At 43.2% G+C, this 22,211-nt stretch overlaps 1 protein-coding gene across 1 annotated transcript in view; it reads right to left on the bottom strand.

The window, feature by feature from the left end:
- GALNT1 (polypeptide N-acetylgalactosaminyltransferase 1) overlaps positions 1–22,211 on the bottom strand; it is a 264,230-nt gene that overhangs the window by 30,215 nt on the left and 211,804 nt on the right. The window contains exons 10-11 of the mRNA XM_077491924.1: positions 5,655–5,753; positions 3,529–3,663 (exon numbers count right to left, since the gene is read on the bottom strand). Coding sequence (XP_077348050.1) covers positions 3,529–3,663; positions 5,655–5,753 — 234 coding nt within the window. The remainder of the gene's footprint in view (positions 1–3,528; positions 3,664–5,654; positions 5,754–22,211) is intronic.

Here is a 22,211-nt window from a genome sequence, read left to right as displayed (position 1 = left end):
ACCCGAAGGACTCCAAGATGGTGAGAAATAAGATTCTCTGGTCTGATGAGACCAAGATAGAACTTTTTGGCCTTAATTCTAAGCTGTATGTGTGGAGAAAACCAGGCACTGCTCATCACCTGTCCAATACAGTCCCAACAGTAAAGCATGGTGGTGGAGGCATCATGCTGTGGGGGTGTTTTTCAGCTGCAGGGACAGGGTGACTGGTTGCAATCGAGGGAAAGAGGAATGTGGCCAAGTACAGGGATATCCTGGACGAAAACCTTCTCCTTAAGACCTCAGACTGGGCTGAAGGTTTACCTTCAAACAAGACAATGACCCTAAGCACACAGCTAAAATAATGAAGGAGTGGCTTTACAACTCCATGACTGTTCTTGAATGTCCCAGCCAGAGCCCTGACTTAAACCCAATTGTGCATCTCCGGAGAGACCTAAAAATGGCTGTCCAACATTTACCATCCAACCTGACAGAACTGGAGAGGATCTGCAAGGAGGCATGGCAGAGGATCTCCAAATCCAGGTGTGAAAAACGTGTTGCATCTTTCCCAAAAAGGCTCATGGCTGTATTAAATCAAAAAGGTGCTTCTACTAAATACTGAGCAAAGGGTCTGAATACTTCGGACCAAGTGATATTTCAGTTTTTCTTTTTTAATAAATCTGCAAAAATGTCAACAATTCTGTGTTTTTCTGTCAATATGGAATGCTGTGTGTACATTAATGAGGAACAAAATTAACTTAAATGATTTTAGCAAATGGCTGCAATATAACAAAGAGTGAAAAATTTAAGGGGGTCTGAATACTTCCCGGGGGAGGCTTTATGTGGCAACCCATGCACACCGGGATAACTCATGCTGGGCATTCCTATGGGGTGTAAGTTCTGTGGACTTGACCATCTTTTTTCTATATACATTTATTTATATAGAATATTTCTCATATTAAGGGCTTTTTAATTTAGAACACCTGTTCTTATTCATTATTTACAGACTTTATATACTCGCTCCTGATGAGTAGGTCTACCAACGAAACGCGTTGATTTTTTTAGGATGCAATCCCTCACATTTTCATAATTTTTTACAACATTTTTATGAATTCTATTATATATTACTGTACTATTTCTATGAAATTTGTATAAATCTTTTTCCCTGTTATGATAATTAAGTGCTATATCATGTTTACTCAGATGTCATGTCTGTATTGAACACTCATTTGTCACATATAAATGCTCCCCGACTTTCATGTATAACCAATAATAAAATGTCTACTCTTACATTGTTTTTGAGCCTGCCTCATTTAAAGTCCCATACTCGTTTTGTCTTTTGAAGTTTGAATACTTTCTGTCCCCACAGGGGGGAGAGTAAAAATAAAATGATGTGGTTTCTTTAACTGGAGATGTAGCTGTGTTCAGAATTAAGCAATCACATTCAAACTCACGTTAAAGAAGAGTCAGTATACACCTGCCATCATTTAAAGTGCTTCTGATTAACCCCAAATAAAATTCAGCTGTTCTAGTAGGTATTTCCTAACAATTTGTTAGTCGCATCCTAATGCAAAATGCATGGTCCTGCAAAGAGCTTCCAAAGCATCAGAGGAATCTCATTGCTAAAATGTATCAGTCAGGAGAAAGGTACAAAAGATTTTCCAAGGCATTATATATACCATGAAACACAGTGAAGTCATCATCAAGTGGATAAAATATGGCACAACAATCACATTACCAAGAACTGGATGTCCCTCCAAAATGTATGAAAAGACGCAGTAGAAAACTGGTCAGGGAGGCTGCCAAGAGGCCTACAGCAACATTAAAGGAGCTGCAGGAATATCTAGCAAGTACTGGCTGTGTGGTACATGTGACAACAATCTCCCATAGTCTTCATGTCTGGGCCATGGCCATGGGGTAGAGTGCAAAGACAGAAGGCTTTTCTTGCGTATAAAAACATCCAAGCCGGGCTAAATTTTGCAAAAACACATCTGAAGTCTCCCTAAAGAATTTTGGGGAAATGTGTTCTGGTCTGATGAAACAAAGTTGAACTTTTTGGCCATAATGCTAAAAGATATGTTTGGCACAAAAACAACACTGCACATCACCAAAGGAACCTTATAGGACAGTGATGGCGAACCTTGGCACCCCAGATGTTTTGGAACTACATTTCCCATGATGCTCATACATTTTGCAGTGTAGTGAAGCACCATGGGAAATGTAGTTCCAAAACATCTGGGGGGGCCAAGGTTCGCCATCACTGCTATAGGACCTACAGAAATAATCATACAACTGTACATTTAAAATTACAGGCAGACCATAGGAAAAGAAATGACAGCTAACATTTCAAGAATTCTTCACAGGTGTCAGACACGGTGATAGATCATTTTATAAGTCGCAGAAATTACATCACATATGCATGCCACTAGGTTTTAAAACCAAATGACAGGGGCCAAAAAGGATTGTGCTGATGTTAGCATCCCACTATACGCTCACCGCTAGGCCGCCAGAAGTACACCCCGGGTGTCACACTGCAAAGAACCCATAGCAATCGCTAGAGCTGTGAAACGCAAGGGTAAAATGGAGTCTCTTGTAAGGACAGTCAGGAAAACGGTCCAATATGAAAGATGGCAATTATGGAGGGTCTTGAAGACTCTAGAAGGATTACTATGGAAACTAAAACAGAAGATCCTTTTGCAAATATATTTGACTAAAGTCAGGCACATGCACCAAGAAATGGATGCACATGACAGAGGATATTACTCAGCGCTAACACCCAGAAGGCATGTACTGTATTGTATGCAAACCTGTGGGAATGTCAGATTTCAAACGTTATATTGGCTAGATAATGGACTAAGCGCATACCAAAGCAAGCAACAGAGACTGCTCATACACAATTTAATTAAGAAAATGTCAGCTTAACAACCCCCCCCCCCCCCCCCCAAAGGCATTTTTTATTTTAACATTTATTCCCCCACGTTTATTATTTGCTTACTACTGAGAGAGAAACCTGTCATTCATATCCTTTTGTTAAGAGACTCCTATTTTCAACTGGAATACATTGCTCAGGATACACAAATTCAGCTATCTGGGTATAGTGAACTCTAATAAAAACAATGCTATCGGCAGAACTGCACAGAAGTGCCACACTGACACCCAAAAGGAATGCAGAGATGGACCTTTCAGTATGGCACTATGGAAAAATTATATGTAGCAACAGCACTGCATGGCTTCATCTGCATAGAATCAGCTTTGGCTGTGGGTCCAGGACCAGAATGCCTGCTTATCTAAGGCATCATAGTTCCTGTGGGATGGAAAAGGGAGCTTAAACAAGCAAACATACAAGCTCTTACAGCAATATTATGGGAAAAATTATGAAGATGTTAAATCAGAGAAACATGTCTACTGCATTATACAGTGTGCGTGTGCGTGCGTGCGTGCGTAGAGGGAGCCCTTGTCTGTCACAAGGAAACATAGCATGCCAACCTAAATAAGTTGTTGTACTGAAAAAAAGATAACACTGAAAAAGGCATAAACACCAGCAACACCTACCACTTGATCATACTCCCATAGCTGATTACCCCTCAAATGGTGGCACTTAAGCATTATGACTGGACCATTAAGTTTGGAGACATCTAAGCATAAATCATCTGTCCGGATTTCTTTGCTAGCTGTATATGAGAAGACCTAAAACAAAAAAATGCAAAATGTCTAATTTTGTTTTGACAGCCATCAATTAAATGTTCCATAACCTTCTGAAAAGCTATCAAATTAATCTTTTTATTTTTTAAAAGGGTAATTTTTTTATTTTCAAAACACAACACACAAAAATATGCATTTGGAAGGAACATCGCTCAAACCTTAATAGATTACATGTATCTGGCATACAGTCAGTTCTAGTGGAGAAAGTTGAATGACTATTACGAAGACCGAACTGCGTTGCAATAGTGTGAGGTATCTGCAAGTATAGGAAGTAGGCCATGTGGGGGAGACCGTAATCTCTACCAAATTCCACAAAAGAGTGGAACATATTATCTGAGAATAAGTGCATAACCGTTTAAACCAGAATCCTCCATCAGTTCTACAGAAGAATTCTCATAAACATGGGTTGCCCCAGAGTGGAGTGTTTGGTGTAAATATGCATTATGCATGTCGGATTGTAACATCTTAGAGAGCCTAAAAATCCGTAGGGTCATTATCAGGACATTTGTACCCTTTCTTAACCTAAGTGACATTTGATGTATCAGGTTCTGGAGGGACTCATAGGAGGCAAGGATGGCTGTCTCCAGAGCAGTGGCCGTATTGTTGGCTTCAGGGTAAAACCACCAATGCGCATGTGCCAACTGCAAAGCGATATAATAAGTTTGAAGACAAGGTAGAGCCAAACCTCCCTCCACAACTGGTAGTTGTAGGGTATTCCTAGCATTCCGAACTGCTCATCCCCTCTAGATAAAGGTGGTAAGGATTGAATCGATCTCCTTAAATTTGACTTTTGTAATATATACCAGTGATTTAATCAGAATATACAGGAAGCGCAGTAGAAAAATAATTTAAAAAATGTTTCTGCTACCTAGTACATAGTTACATGGTTAGTAAGGTTGAATAAAGACACCAGTCCATCCAGTTCAACCTGAGTGTCTACAATTGTCCCTATCCCTGTACATTGCACACTCACATCGGTCCCTACCCTCAAGTAGCAGTGTCAGAGGAAGATTGTTCCATGTCTTTAGTGTGTTTCTCATTCTACTGACAGGGGAATCCAAGTCAATCTTAATGTAAAATGAGATTAGGTGTTGTATCAAAACCCCTAGATATCTGAAAGAGCCGACTATCTGTAGTGGGCATGAAGGAGATCAAATTAAACTTTGGTAGCAGGGATTCGTCATTTCAAATTCATGCATAGCTAAAAGGCTACAACCACAACAGGGTGGGAAAGGCATAGAATGTCTGAATTTTTATTTTTTTAAACAATAGATTTTATTGAGATTTTCACAGAGTATTAATACAGGATGGGGGTTGGGAACGACAACATTTCACACATACATTGTGCTTGGGATTTGAACATTTTTGTATTAAAAATCCTTTTTTATTGGTCTTAATATTTTAATTTTCTGCGATACAGAATTTTGGGTTTTCACTAGCTGTAAGCCATAATCATTAAAATTAAAAGAAAAAAATGTTTGGAACATATCACTGTGTGTAATGCATCTATATAAAATACACGAGTTACCCTATTTGAATTGAATTACTGAAATAAATTTACTTTTCGAAGATATTCTAATTTTATAAGTTGCACCTGTATATGCAAAAGCTTGTTTATGGAAATAATTTTTATAACTTATGGGATTGATACTATAAGTGGACATTCACTCTACTGCACTGCTGACATGTGGATTGTGTGTTTTGTGTGTCTGCACCAGCGTTTGACGTTCATTAAGTGGCACATTTACACATGGACTTTGATATTTTTCTATATATACACAATTGTTTTGCACAAATGTTATTTTATTAGGGTGTTTTAGCACCTGAAGTATATTTTAAACAATGCTGAAATGTTATATATATATTTTGATGAATTTGCACATTGAGATTTTATAGTTATTTTTATATTGATGAATTTTGATAAATATTTCTTTGAAAGTGCTTCACTATAATCCACATAGAAAATATTTACCTACCTGGTTTCCTCCCATTCCGTGGCAGTTAAAAATACCAACTTTTTCACTTTCCTTTCGTGCCATATTATCCAAACACTGATTGGTATCTACATTTCTAATCTGAGTGAAAAAAAAAAAAAAAAAAAAGAGGAGAGTATAAGCACAATATATTTACGTGCAATAAAACAGATTTTGTTTAAAAGAACGAGTGGTCATTAACCACTTGCTTACTGGGCACTTAAACCCCCCTCAGTCCCAGACCAATTTTCAGCTTTCAGCGCTGATGCACTTTGAATGACAATTGCGCGGGCATACAACAATGTACCCAAATGAAATTTTTATCATTTTTTTCCCACAAATAGAGCTTTCTTTTGGTGGTATTTAGTTACAGCTCGGAGTTTTATTTTTTGCTAAACAAACAAAAAAAGATGCAAAAAAAAAAAAAAAAAAAAATCATGTTTTAATAGTTTGTTATAAAATTTTGCAAACGGGTCATTTTTCTCCTTCATTGAAGTGCGCTGATTAGGCGGCACTGATAGGCTGCATTGGTGGGCACTGATGGGCTGCATTGGTGGGCACTGATGGGCTGCATTGGTGGGCACTGATAGGCTGCACTGGTGGGCACTGATAGGCATAGTTAAGGCGGCACTAATAGGCACAGATAAGGCGGCACCGATGGGCACAGATAAGGCGGCACTGATGGGCAAAGATGGGCACAGATAAGATGGCACGGATGGGTGGCACGGATAAGTGGCACGGATGGGTGGCACGGATGGGCACTGATAGGTACCACAGATAGATGGGACTGATGGGCACTGATAGGTGGCACTGATAGGTGGCTCTGATAGGTGGCACTGCTGGGCACTGATGGGCGGCACTGCTGGGCACTGATGGGCGGCACTGCTGGGCACTGATGGGCGTCACTGGGGTGCAGCACCTTTGAGGCAGATTTTGGGTGGCACTGTGGGTGGCACTGCGGGTGGCACTGCGGGTGGCACTGTGGGCACTGCTGGGTGGCACTGTGGGCACTGCTGGGTGGCACTGTGGGCACTATGGGCACTGCTGGGTGGCACTGACAGGGGGGCACTTACTTTATTTCAGGATGGCACTGCGGGTGGCAGGTGGGCACTGGCAGGGGGCAGGTGTCCGCTGGATATGCTGGCCGTGATCGGGACTGATGTCCCGAACACGGCCGCCGGCGATCGGCTTTTTTTTTTTCTCCTCGCGCTGTCAGCGCGAGGAGGAATACTAGCCGATTACCGGCTCCGTTTTATCACATGATCAGCTGTCATTGGCTGACAGCTGATCACGTGATAAGGGGTCGGGATCGACCCCTTACACGGATCGGTGATCAGGCGAGTCTCACGGACTCGCCGATCACAGAGCGCACCGCGCGCGCCCCTCAGGGGGCGCGCAGGCCGCTCGTAACCAGGACTACGTCAATAGACGTAGTCCCGGAAATGTGGGTCCGCGCTATTGCCGTCATTTTGCAATAGCGCGGTACCCAAGTGGTTAAAAAAGCTGTCCCTTGGAAACAATAGAAATTAATTGTATTCACATTTCTCCCTGTTGTGATGAGAAGTGGTTGAGAAGACTTACCGTACTGCAGAGGGTGACAGAATACCTCTTACAATTTCACAATTATCCTCATTTGTATTGCTTCTGTTAGCTACATTAATAAATCCCCCAATGTGTAATGAGAAAAAGGAAAATCAAATAAATTATATGACAGAAAATCACTTGCCCGTTTAAAGTAAATCTACAGTCAAAACGATTTTTTGTTTTTAGGTTTGGATACAGTAGGGAAAAATTTTAAATTCTATAATTTTTATTTGTCATCAGTGGCCATCGCCATCTAGGAGGCATAGCAAGTAGTAGGGGAAAGTAAGGTATAAGGGGAAATCCTTTCCTAGACAATTGCCACCAAAACAGGTGTATTTTCTGGTGGTGACTGTAAAATATTAAATTCCTAACACTTTCTGTCCTAGTGACAATTTCACAACAAAAGAAAACAGGCTTGAAACCAAGACCGACTTTTTACGGTATTTAAATTTCATCTACAGCCTATACAGCTTTTTTTTTTTTCAATTAAAAAGAAAATAAGATGCAGACAACAATGTGAAAAAAAGCTCAGAGCATTACTTGTTGAATCAAACAGAGTGCACAATATTAGCATGCAAAATTTGCAAGGTTTTTTTGTCACCTTTCTTAAAGCTTAGGGCTCCATACACACTGGGTGTGTAGCTCCAGGGCACGATGCTCTATTGTATAACTACCTGGGGGGCAGCAGGCACAGGTGCATTGTCCAGCCCCGATGCTGCCAGTCTTTCAAATTCTACGACATGCTGGCAGCTGCTGTGGATGAATGCTGCAGATAGCTGTATGAAGGTTTGGGGCAGTATGCGCCCAGGGATGAATGCTTGGAACACAAAACTTTTTTCATTCTGAACATTTGTCCTGGGGTTTGGGGGGGGGGGGGGGGAGGTAGGATGATTAGGCCTAACCATATATGGTAGAACAAGACTGAACAGGAAACACTAATTAGCCAAAGTACTATTTTGTACCAGGCACGCCATCAGTGTTTCCTCAGCCAATATAAGAGTTATAGCTATATTATTGTAGATATTAGGAGGGGGAATGTACATCTCTGTGTGATTCTTACTGCATCTTTTGGCTTCTAAGCATCATCCTTTTGTGCGACACATCAAATAAATTGTCTGCCTTTCAATACATCTGGAGTTCAACTGATCACAAGAGAAGACTACTACTGACATTTTTGGTCCTCCAAGCCGGAGCCAACTAGTGCATTTCAGGTCAGATGGTCCCGACAAAAACGGCGCGTATTGGACTTCAAAGCTCACCGAAGATTAGGAGTCCCCCACTCAACGTTAGTGGTGAAATAGGGGCGGGGCCTAAGACCCGGATCCACGGTCTGTTTTTCGAACTACGTGATCTAGTCCTCCTGGTGTTTGAGAGGTAAGATAATTTAAATTATTCTTAATTCTTTCTAAGAGTCTCTTCTTCTCTTTCTGTTTGATTCTGGTTTAATGCGTTGTAATTGCCGACAATGGGGTTGATTGTATAATATCTTGATAATCAAGTGTTCGTAGACAGAGACATTTGGGGACGTTGACTAAGGTAAAAAAAATTACGTCACCCGCTGTCTGGACAGACTAAAAAAAGATTTGAGGTACCGTATATACTCGAGTATAAGCCGAGATTTTCAGCCTCTTTTTTGAGGCTGAAAGTGCCCCCCTCGGCTTATACTCGAGTCATCGCTGTCTGCCTGCTCGATCAGCGTATCGAGCAGACAGACAGCGGCCATTCTAACATTCAAACGCCGCGCCTCCGCCTTCGCCTGTGATAGGCGGAACACTGAATTTCCCAGCAGCCTGTGTTCCGCCTATCACGGACATCGTCTCATCCTCGTACTACGGACGAGGATGAGACGATGTCCGTGATAGGCGGAACACAGGCTGCTGGGAAATTGAGTGTTCCGCCTATCACGGACATCCGATAGGCGGAACACTCAATTTCCCAGCAGTCAGTGGGAAATTGAGTGTTCCGCCTATCACCGACGGAGGCGCGGCTTTTGAATCCTAGAATGGCCGCCGACGAAGAGCTGAAGGACGGAGGCTCGGCTCGGGATGGGACGCAGGCTGGACGGGACGCAGGCTGGACGGGACGCAGGCTGGACGGGACGCAGGCTGGACGGACACAGGCAGGCTGGACACAGGTAGGCTGCACGGACACACACACACACACACACACACACACACACGGATGCATGGACACACACACACACACACGGATGCATGGACACACACACACACACACACACACACACACACACACGGATGCATGGACACACACACACACGGATGCATGGACACACACACACACACACGGATGGATGGACACACACACAGGGATGGATGGACCCACAGGGATGGACGGACACACAGGGATGGACAGGCATGTCTCACCCTCGGCTTATACATGAGTCAATAATTTTTTCCAGTTTTTTGGGGGTAAATTGGGGGCCTCGGCTTATATTCGGGTCGGCCTATACTCGAGTATATACGGTATACCGAATGTCAGAGGTTGATTGCCCAATGATTTAAGTGCTATTTAGTTAAGTGATCTAGAAAGATCGCAAGGCTAACATTCTTCCGTGTGTTTAGTTTCTCCTTTCTCATGTTTAACCTTTCTGTTGATATTGTTACTCTTCTTGTATTCCTATTGTTACCGTGGGCAGAGGGTCACTATCCCAGTGTTTTATAGGTTAATGAGAGACCCGACTGGCGCTGACAATGGGAAATAGGCTCTGTAAAAGAATGTTTTGTTCCTACTTATGAGGCTGCTGTGTTCCTAATGTGCCAAGTGGGAGGGGTAGTTTGGATTCAATAGTAAACTGTAAAAAAGTGTCAGGATTTGGTAGATAAACCTAAATTGTTAGGACCCAAAGATCAAAAAAGGTATGGGTTCATAATAGGATTTTAAATAACCAGCAAAAAAAATAATTCTTCACATCTCATGTTGTGTGTGCCTGCAAAACTTGCAAGTTAGACAATGGACTCATATAAAGTTAAAAGGCTAAGTTCTGAATCAGAATATGTGTTTTGGGACCCTCTGGATTTCACTTGGGACCAGGGAACAATACAAAGGGGTTCACATTTTCTTAAATTCTGCTAAAATATTGGGGTCTGAGAAGAAAATGTGTGTGTGTGTGTGTGTGTATATATATATATATATATATATATCATATTATGTATGTATGTATTATTGTATGTCAAATAATAAAAAAGATGCTAGGAGAGCATGTGCTCATTCATGTTAGATAAAACCTACCCATTTTCCCCAGCCCCAATTCAAGTGCAGATATGACCCCCCCCCCCCCCCCCCTCTCTCTACACAACTGAAGAATGAGGAGAGTTCCTTTTTATGGGGTGGGTGTCTACTGATTACATGAATGAGTACAACATTGAACCTTTAGAGGTATTTTAGAGTTTAGAATATTAAATAAAAGGTATGAAATAATGTAGACTACACAGTCCTTAGAGTCAAAGAAACAAATGATGTCCTTTCTGGGTATGACAAATTTTTGTAGAGCCTGGATTCCTGGGTATTCCATGTTGATGGCCCCATTGGTTCAGGCAATACACGAGAGCCCTATGGCCCGCCAGGATGCTATAAAATGTAAGGAAAGTAAGGAAACAGACAGCCTTTACTGACCTAAAACAAGTCCTTTCTAGTTCATCAGTGCTAGCCTTTTACCAAACTATGAAACCTTTCAAACAAACAGTAGACTCAATGGAAGGTCACATGACATCGGTACTTACACAGTCACATGGCAGGCACCAGAGGCCGATTGCTTACTATTCTACAAAACTAGACAGTGTAACTAGAGCACTTCCACTCTGTGTACAGGCAGTGGTAGCTGCAACTGAAGCAGTTAAGGCCTCAGCATCTATAGTGCTATATCACCCACTGACACTTAAAGTACCACATGCAGTATCGGTTATCCTTTTACAAAAAAAGATATCACATTTGAGCCCAGCAAAACACCTTTCCTGTATGACAATACCCTTGGCACAACCTCACTTAACAATAAAGATGCGTACTACATTAAACCCATCCACACTAATACCACTTCCTTCTGATGGTCATAAACATGACTGTACTGCTGCCATCGCTGAAAAGGTACTGCCACAAAGAAATTTGAAAGATAACGGTCAGGGCTGGCTTAGCCCTTCCTCCTCTGGGCTGGCCGCTCAGCTGTCGGCTAATTGCCAGCTCTCTTCTCTTTCCACAGTTACCAGCTGTTCCCGATGATGCTCTTCTGACCTGCCTATTTAAAGCCTTCCAGCTCACTTTTTCCTTTGCCTTCACGTTGGTCACATCACAAGGAATCATCTCCTGCTGTTTGTTTCAAGACTGGCTTGCTGACATCCCTCCTGGCTTCTATCCTGCTTGCAGTTGCTCTCCTTGGATCCCTGACTTCTGGCCTGGCTGGTTACCCGATCAGGTTTATGAACTTTGGACTGGCTGACTACCCGATTTGGCTTCTGGACACTGGCTATGCTCGACTACGCTTTTTTCTATTTACCTTTCTATTAACAAGTGTGATTTGATTGTACTTCTGTCTCAGTCTGTTTCATGGTTTCTGACAATAACCCTGACATGAAATTTTTTTGTTGATGGCTCCAAAGAAAAAAAAAATGGCACATATGCCACTTGATATGTAGTAGTGACAGGATACAATTTTGGAAGCTAGGCCATTACCAAAACATTATCAGAAAGATAATCCGTAACCATAGACACTGACAGTCAATATGTCTTTTCAACAGTACATGTTTTTTGCACAATAGAAAAAGAGGGGGATGGCCACCTCCAGTGGTAAACCAATTTCACACACTGACTTCATTCTACAACTCCTAGATGCAATACAGTTACCAAAAGAGCTGGCGATCTGCAAATGTTAAGCACACACAAAATATACAGAACCCATCTCAAAGGAAAAGGTTTTACAGGCAGAATATGGCCAGTTGGCTGCAAGAGGTTCAGAAAATCTGCCTACAAAGGGAGGTCTCGCACAAGGGGGGACTTGTCTCAAACCGGTGAAGTCTACCTCCCCTTCCAACTCCCCTACCCTATCCCCACTGGAACTTTGTAGCTGGTTAGGATAAAAGGGACAGCAATTATCCTTGGGTTACTGGTGACTCTAGGAGAGGCATCCATAAGAGGGGTTATACGTTATGGAAGAGCAGAGGATCTTTTGGATTGGGAAAGAACAGGAAAAGCATTGAAGCTAACCTTTATAGAAGGAATAACTAGCACTATACTGGTAGACTTCTGTCAGATTGCAGATTGTGGGGATACAACTGGGGCTAGAGGACTTCTATGGGCAGATAAATACATTTGCTGGCTCTGGAATTGGGCAGGATGTCAAGCATGGCATCAGGCCCTGTGGACCACATTGTATTAAGATTGGGGGTATAATCTACCAGGACCTAAAAAGAGTGGAATAAAGACTCATCATTACAGAAGCGGCCAACTCCCCCTGCACACATAGTAAGAACTGTAACCAATTATTGATAACATTAAAGGAGCCGAGGAAGTAAAACCAGTGGTTGTACTCCAATGGAGCATGGGTGTCAAGAACTGACCCCTCAGGCAGATTTTTCCTTGAGGTATTACCACCTAATAAAACCAGACAACAGGAAATGGTAGACAGAGAAGGGAAAGAAGAAGGCCATACTAAAATATAGGTTCAGAGTAAAACCATAAGATTTACTAACCTAACAGTAGAAGATGCCATAGCTTTGGAGATAGGGTACCAAGAAAAAAAAATGAGTGGTTATTACACGGTTAAAACTTTAAAAAGGAAAACTGTTTCGTTTGTGCCGGAGCTAGACTACATTTAGCAACTATCCCTTTTCCTCTATATCACAATACAGATCCAGAAGGTTTAAAATGAATGTTGCGATTGTATAAGAGCTATAAACCTGAAACAAATTCTACATGTCACACGTTGAGTTTGTCAATTCCCCCAGTACAGAGACCTCAGATACCTCCGGTGGTTACTGCTTATCCGGGCAACTTTACTTGTTTTGCACTCCCAGGGAACCGTAGTGGGGTGGATCTTGGGTCACTACCCAATGACTACTGTGTGAACATGACATTCAGAGAGCTGATGCCTGGTGGATGTGTGGGGACAAGAAACGGCGGGCTAGAATTACCAGCCAATGCCCGAGGGGATTGCTCTATGGTCCAGCTGGCTATGCCCCTGAGGATCCTGTCAGAACTCCCGTGGACTAAAAGTCACCAACGGTATCGGAGGGACACCTCTCCCATGGGGTCGACTCTCAGCTCTATATAGTTGAGATTGGATTTCTTTGTGGGGTGCTGGATGAGTTTAAGGCCAGGAATCAGGTGACAGCTGGGGTTGAGTCTCTTCTCTGGTGGGTGACTATAAATAAAAATGTTGACTGGATTAACTATATATATATATATATATATATATATATATATATACACTATAACCAACAAAAATGTGTAAACTATACTAGGGACGCTGTGAAGTAGAACAGTTGGCAGCCACTTCTCTGAAGGCAAGACAGAACCGAATGGCCTTAGATATGGTCCTAGCTGAAAGAGGAGGATTATGTAAAATGTTTGGTAACATGTGTTGCACCTTTATCCCAAATAATACAGCTCTGGAGGGGACCATGACCAGAGCCTTGAAAGAACTCACTGCTCTATTGAACGAATTAGCGGAAAACTCTGGTATTAATGACCCATTCACAAACTGGCTTGAAGGATAGTTCGGTAAGTGGACTGGACTTATCACATCATGCGTGATCTCAATTGCTGTGGCTTTGGCCGTTTTGGTCACTTGCAGATGCTGCTGCATGCCCTGTATTTGTGGACTTTCACAAAAACGGATTGAAACCACAGTCTCAAGAACAATGCATCAAGCTCTTTCTACCTCTGAGGAGACCTGTGTGGACATTGAACTCAACTTAATGACATACACATACATAACACAGGGACTATCATCGAAATGTGTCGAGATAAAATAGTCACACAAGAGGAAGGAATATTAGAAAAGTTTTAAATGTTTATTGTGTGACTATTAGAAAAACAATAACCCTGAGAATGATTTTTAAGATGACTTCTGAGCACTTTGTTGTATTAACTTGCTGTATCGTTTGCTTTAACTAACTCCATAGTAAGTTGTAAGATGATTAGGCTTAACCATATATGGTAGAAAAAGACTGTACAGGAAACACCAATTTGCCAAATAAAGTACAATTTTGTACCAGGCATGCTGCGTTTCCTCAGCCAATAGAAGCGTTATAGCTATATTACTATATTATTGTAGTTATTGGGGGGGGGGGTGTACATCTCTTTGTGTGATTCTTACAGCAACTGCATCATCCTTTTGTGTGACACATCTGAAATAAATTGTCTGCTTTTCAATACATCTGGAGTTTTACTGATCACAGGAAAATAATAATCCTAACACTCATCAGTACGGTAAGGCAGGGAAACAGTTGATGCAAATTACTGATACAACTCCTACACATAATACGGATATGGATATATATAGATATATATTAAGAAAATAAAATGTTTTGAAGCAAAGTGCAGTAATAAAATACAATAAAGTGCTTCCAACGGCAATTCAAGAATCCAGGTTGAAAGGAGTCTCAAAATACACAACCAACGAAAACACTCTCCCTCCTGTGACCCCACTCACCAGAGCTTATGGACCCTCAGCTTTTCAGTCCAGGGGTCAAAAATGCTTAGTGGGGTTGTGGTATATAGAGCCAAGATCAGAAAGGCTTCCAAGGATGATTTAGAGGATGATAAGTAATTGGAAAAAAAGAGAAGGTGGTATATTTTGTGTTCAACTGGAGCATAAATATCTGGAAGGCAGATTTATCCTGGTGATGGGAGTAGACCACTTTTTCATATCATGCACCCAACAAGGGACAGAAAATTCTTTCAGACGATGCTTCAAACTCTAGCTCCAATGGCGGGGGGCACTGATCTTTGGAGGAGACTCCGATATAGCCTTTGCTCAGAGCCTGGACAAGTCTAAGCCCCTAGCCGCACAACACACTCGCCCTACTAAAGGCAGTTCCAAAATAGCCACGCTAATCTTCTAAGATGGCCTTGCTGACATTTGGAGGGAACTTAACCCCTCTAAACAGGACTACACACACTTCTCAAGCCCACACCAATCTTATTCCATAATTGACCATGTGTTCATTTCCTCGGTACATATCCTCTCAGCTTGCAAATCATACATTAAAAGACAGTGCTACCCGATCACTCCATGAGTCTCATTTTATAAATAGACACTCCGCTAGACCCCCCCCCCCCCCCCCCCAAGCACATTGGAAACTATACTTAATGACTCCATTAAAGTTCTAGAACTTGAAAAAGCGTTGAAGGAATACTTCCCCCCCTCAATGACTTGGAGGGAATCTCGGCTGAGACTTTATGGGCTGCTCACAAAGTTACAATCTGGGGAAAGCTGAAACAAATAGCAACTCAGATTAAAAAAGAATGAACCTCAGACAGAGAAACTGGAGAAGGACTTCTCCACTTTATGCAAACTTCATAAAAAAAGACCCCTCAAAGGTCTCTATAGCCCAACTAGAAGCGTCTCGCATTAGCTTAAACCTTGCGCTGACAGTCAAAGCCGAGAAAAACATCAGATGGAGTGGGGCCAGATTCTACCAACCTAAGGACACCATGGGTTCAATGCTAGTCTCTAAACTGTCCCCCAAATTATGGTCCTTCACACTCCTCAAAATTTGGTTACAGGACGGGACCACGACTCAAACCCCCAACGCATATTATAATCCTTTCAGACATTCTACACTAAATTATACCACAGAGAACACAACTGAAGAGATCAACAAACTCTTTCCTAGACAAACTCCCTATCTCCATGTTAAGGAACAGCCACAAAGACACAATGGAAGTCCCATTCTCAGCTGAGGAAGTCCTTGACGTGATTAAAAATCTAAAAAGGGGGCTCGGCCCCAGGTCCAAATGGCTTTTCCGTCCTGTACTATAAGAATTTCGCAGAAATACACTTAGCCAAATTCTTTAACTCCAAGTGGAAAGGGAGACCCGGTAAACAATCGCCTCAATTCGGCATTCATCTCAGTGATCCTTAACCCAGACAGACATGGCGTTAGTGGAGAAGTACAGGCCCATATCACTGATTAACAACGACTTGAAGATCTTTACCAAAATCCGAGGAAACTGTGTAGGCTCCTTTATCATTCGCTATATACACAGAGACCAGGTATAGTTCATATGGCAGACAGGGCCAAGACCAAGTAAGGCGAGCTATTAACATAAAATCAATCCTGCAATATGGGACGGAGGGCCCCACCAAGAAGGGCTGCTTCTATTGTTGGACCTACAGAAGGCCTTTGATTCATTATCCTGGCCTTATCTCTGCAGTTCTAAAGTGCTGGAGCTTTTGGGAGATCTTCCTGGGGCTATTGGGGTCTCTCTACTCTAACTAATTAGGGTCAGACTTCAGGGCTACTACTCAGATCCCATCAAAATCACCAGGGGAACCCATCAAGGCTGTCCTTTATCACCCCTGATCATCGTCTTAGCTATCGAAACCTTAGCAATAGCCATTCGTTGTAACCCAGACATCAAGGGAGTCCAATGCGGCCAAACTGTACACAAATGTGCGTTATTTTCAGATGACCTACTCCTTTGTCATCTCCCTAATCACCTCTCTACCAAACAATTGTAAGCCGCTGGGCACCTTTGCAAGCATCGCGGGCCTTCATGTAAACCTGGTCAAAATCCGGGGCATTAAATGTTTCCTTCCAACCCCCTTTAGTGGCGCAACTGAAACCATCCTTTAAATTCAAATCCGATACCTAGGGATAAATCTTTCTTTCAAGATCGAACGATTATATCAGGCCAACTACCCTCCCATGTACCACAAGCTTGAATCTGACCTCAAAACTTGGTCCCTATTCCAATTATCATGGCTAGGTAGAATTCACTCTATCAAGGTGTCTCTGTTGCCGAGAATACTTTACGTGTTTAGATCCCTCCCTGTAGTGGTAAGAGGAGGAGATCACCTCAAATCATGCCAAGGGAAAGTAATCAAATTTATATGGGGGAAAAATGGGTATAGATTTGCTCAACGCATTTCTTTAGCTCTAAATCACAGGGGGACTGGGTCTCCCAAACCTGTTATGGTATTACCAGACAGCAAGGCTGCTCCGCATGCCTTCCTGGAGGGGACAGGATGGCATGAGGAGCAGTCTAATCGCCAGTTAACACACATCACCCCCATACCTTTCCGGTATCTAATCTTATTGGTTATTGCTGGCAATAGAGTGGTGCACTAGACACACTTTATAAATGTGATTACCCTGTATTAGGGTTTGTTTGCTTGTGTTCATTAAATTGTTTAAACCTACTACACTATCTAGAGCTTTTATTTTTGCATAAACTGATATTTCACTGAGGAGTGGATGCAGCTTTTCCCTTCTGAGCCCAGGGGAGGTTCTAATGCATGTTTAGTCTTGGCTTAATCGCTAAGTTGCACTACCTAGGGGAATCACCCTCTGAGGGTGTGTCCAGCCCTGGACTTGGACCACAGTTCCCTGGTTTCGCCTAAACTTGGACTTTGCAGGCCCGATCAGAGGACACACCTTTGTGATCATAGTGGACGCCCATTCAAAGTGGCCTGAGGTCATTCTTCTTACTCAGCTAATGACAAGGCAACAATTTCCATACGGTTATATCTCGCTGCTATGTTTGGATACCCCAGAGAAATCGTCAGAGACAATGGGGGAACATTTAACCAGTCAGGAGTTTCAGCGTTTTCTGACTGCCCACAACATCAAGCACAAGTTGACTGCAACTTACCACCCAGCTACACATGGTCAAGCAGAACGGTTTGTGCAGACTTTCAAACACCATTTCAAAGCTACAGTGGATGCAAGTAAACAGTCTCTGTCACCCCAGCAACTGGAATCCTTCATTTCAGCTTACAGAAACACACCACATGAAAACACCAGGAAACCTCCAGCTGAACTCCTTCTGGGTCGGCAACCATGGACTGTTTTGGACATGCTCCGTCCTCAAACTGTCCAGGAACATGCACTGCAGTCCCAAGACAAGATGGTCAAACACTATGAGCTCCTCCGATTCACAGCCCAACAAAAGGTATGGGCCCAATCCAACACATTGGCTTCCTGCTATCCTTGCAGAGACTTTGGGAACCAAGATGTATAGGGTCTGTCTGGAAGATGGTTACATTTGCAGATGGCATGCGAACCAACTGCATCCTCGTTGTCAGCTGCCCGAATCCCTGTTGCCGGCTGAACCACCAGTGTCTCAAGGGTCTGTGCCTAGTGGATCAGGATGGGGGGGGGACTCTGAAATTTTGAACTCTCCTCCAACAGAGCCCTCCAGCCCTGGTCCGGAGGTCTGCTCCCCCTCTGAGCTATTTGATCCCTTCTTGCCCTTGCCGGTGCCCATTCCGGCCAGCCTTGTTTCCTCATGTCCCTAGTGGCTGGGTGCTTCAAGACCGGTTACGAGCCTTTCGATGGGGCCAGCGAAAGTGATCCAATGCCATTTTATCCCCTTGGCTGTCCCTGGAAGCTTGGTCTCACATTGGGACACGGGAGAAGTCCTGTGAATCTCCTGTGTTTGGAGAACTGTTATTGAACAGTTATTAGTTACTGTTTTGTGCCTGTTCTTGTTTTGTTTTTTTCTCTCTCCCTTTTCCCTTTTTTTTTTTGTTTGGGATGAGGACTGACCAAGGCTCCTCACAAGGGGCATCAGCCAAGACCGAGACTCCGCACAGGGGTGCCTACAGATGCCGCGCACATGGGACAACACTGGGCCCTTCACAGGGGGAACTAGCTAAGGCTAGCTTTCAGCAGCCCGCCACGAGTGCACAGGTCTGCGGGGGGACTAGACCAGGCTAGAGCCAAGGAAGGAGGGTGGATACCCGCAAAAGAAAGTGGCGACCTCCGCTGTCCGCTCTAGGCTTGGCCAGCACATCGCCCAGTCGGTAGACCACAAAAGCCATGGCCTAAATTAGTGGAGGATCACCGCAGGGGGGAGGGGAGTGGACAGAGTGTCCCAAGCACCTAAGCCAGAGGCTTGGGCCTCACCAGGGGAAGTTTGCAGGCCCCTACTAGGCACGAAAAAACTGAAGGCCTATAGCAAGGAGGGGGTGTATATCACCTAGGACTGCCCATAGGCGTAGGCAAGTCTTTTTCTGCCTAGTGTCTTACTCCTGTAGGGGGCGATATAACCCTATGGTTCTGAATAATAGACCACTGTGTCTGTCGAGACCTCCACTCTACAGATATCTCCCTCGCTTTACACTCCTCTTGCACAATCCATATTTCCCTCTTTGAACCCAGCTACTATAGAGGCAGTCACTAAACTTTTTTTTCTAACACCCATCTAACCTTCTGCCCCCTGGACCCTGTTCCTTCTCAAATACTACGGTCACCATCTGGCTCTATCCTACACTCTAACTCCTATCTTCAACCTCTCCATCTCTACTGGCATCTTCCCCAACCCTCTAAAACATGCGCTAGTCACTCCCATATCAAAAAAATACCTCATAGGACCCCACCAATCTTAACAACCTAAGACCCACCTCTTGACTCCCTTTTGCCTCCAAACTCCTTGAATGTTTAGTTTACATCCAATTGAGTGACCACCTCATTGAGAATAACTTTTTTGATCCCTTCCAGTCTGGATTTCACCTACAGAAACTGCCCTCCTAAAACTCACAAAGAACATACTAATAGCCAAAACCAACAGTCATTATTCCGTACTCTTACTCTTGGACTTTTCCGCTGCCTTTGATACAGTCGATCACCCCCTCCTCCTCAAAAGGCTCAATTTGCTTGGTCTCCATGGCTGCGCTTTCCGTTGGTTAGAATCTTGCCCATCTCACCGCACCCCCAGTGTTTCAACTCCACTTCCTCCTCCCCAACTCCTCATACCGTTGGGGTCCCCCAAGATTCTGTCCTTGGACCTCTACTACTCTCAATCTACATGTCCTCCCTGGGTCAACTACCATTTATAGGTCAATGAAATCCAAATCTCTCTGCCCCTCAGCTCACCTCATCAGTCTCCTCACGCACCATTGATTTCCTGACAGACATATCAGCCTGAATGTCAAACCACTTGCTCAAACTGAATCTGTCTAAAGCCAAGTCCTTAATATTTCCTCCCCCACGTTCCCCTTCCCCTGACTTCTCTGTCAAGATCAATGGCACATTGATCAGTCCGTCCCCACATGCCAGGATGCTAGGGGTAACAGACTTGGAACTATCCTTTCAGGCCCACATCCAATCCCTGTCCAAATCATGCCACCTTAGCCTCCGCAACATTTCCAGAATACGCCCCTTAACTAACGACATCACCAAACTTCTAATTCACTCTCTGGTTATCTCACCTCGACAACGGTGACTTCCTCCTCATTGGATTACCTTTACATAGACTATCCCCACTTTAGTCCATAATGAATTCCGTTGCAAGACTCATCCACCTTACCAACCATTCAGTGCCCTACACTGGCTTCCACTCACCCAACAAATAAAATTCAAAGTACTAACAAGAATTTGAAAAACCATCCATAAGGCTGCCCCAGCTACATTACTAATCTAGTTTAAAAATACCAACCAAGGTGCTCTCTTGGGTCCTCCCTAGACCTCCTGCACTCTAGCTCCTTTGTCACCTCCTCCCATGCTCATCTCCAGGATTCTCCAGTGCTTCTCCCATCCTTTGGGACTCCCTACCCCAAACTGTTCGACTGTGCCCTAATCTATCCATCTTTAGACGATTCCTGAAAACCCTTCTCTTCAACTGCTTCAGCCCGGAAGATTTTACCCCCTCCTGACTTTTTACAATTTGGCACTGCAACGCTTTAACTGACAATTGCGCGGTCGTTCGACACTATACCCAAACAAAATGTACGTGTTTTTTTTCCCACAAATAAAGCTTCTCTTTCTGTGGTATTTTATTACCGCTGCGTTTTTTTTTTTTTTGAGCTATAAACAAAATAGCAGCATAAATTTTGAAAAAAAAAAACAACAAAAAAACAAAAAAAAAAACAAAAAAACAAAAAACAATATTTTTGTACATTTTGCTATAATAAATATCCCCTCAATAAAAAAAACAGAACAAAAAAAAAAACACACACAACACATTTCTTCATCAGTTTAGGCCAATATATATTCTATATATATATATATATATATTTTTTTTTTTTTTTTACCAAAAAACACACAAAAATCCTGATGCTGGTGCTCGTGATCATGCGTTGCCGGTGGTGATCTCTACCCGACCATGCACAGGGCGCATGCCCCTGCGGCGTCACGCACCCTCTGGCGGCTCTTAAAGGAACCCCGAACCTCTCGTAGGGGAGCCATTCTGCCCCTGTATATGTGCGCGAGTCGGTTGGGAACCGGTTAAAGAAGCCTGTCCTGCTCGGTTTTGGCTTGGTTCTGGAACCCAGGCCGACTCATCGCATCTTCACCTTCTCGTTAATCCACGTCACCAGGGACTGCAGGTGCAGAATGGGTCTCTCTCTCCCTCAGACAGACAAGGCTTACAGCGATCAGCATGAGGGCTAATCATTATATGCCTATGACCTCTAAGGGTTTTTAATCTACTGCACTTAGAGGCGTCTTTCTATTTCCTTTATGAGCCTCCAGGACTGCCTCCAGTGCCATCTCTCCACTGCTACTAAGGACCGGATACCCAGCCTCACCAGAGTGCACGCATCTCTCCCTCTTTTCTGCGTCACCACCACAAGTGTCAACTCTTCAAGATGAAATTTCTTGCTATGATACATAGTAAGAGTTGGTGAAAGAAGTGGCACTCCTAGCAACAAGGGTGTTAACACATTTTCATGGCCTATTGATTTAAAAGTGTTTAAAAGGCAAATTAAAATTAGAAAAACAGACTAAATAGGTCAGACAAATTTTCATCATATATAATCAAGGCACACGTGAAGACAATTTTTGATACAGATATTTC

The sequence above is a fragment of the Lithobates pipiens genome, unplaced genomic scaffold, assembly GCF_037356315.1.
Source record: "Lithobates pipiens isolate NorthernLeopardFrog02 unplaced genomic scaffold, aLitPip1_a1.2 Scaffold_19, whole genome shotgun sequence".
In the NCBI taxonomy this organism is placed as follows: domain Eukaryota; kingdom Metazoa; phylum Chordata; class Amphibia; order Anura; family Ranidae; genus Lithobates; species Lithobates pipiens.
This window is presented reverse-complemented; position numbering and strand designations above follow the sequence as displayed.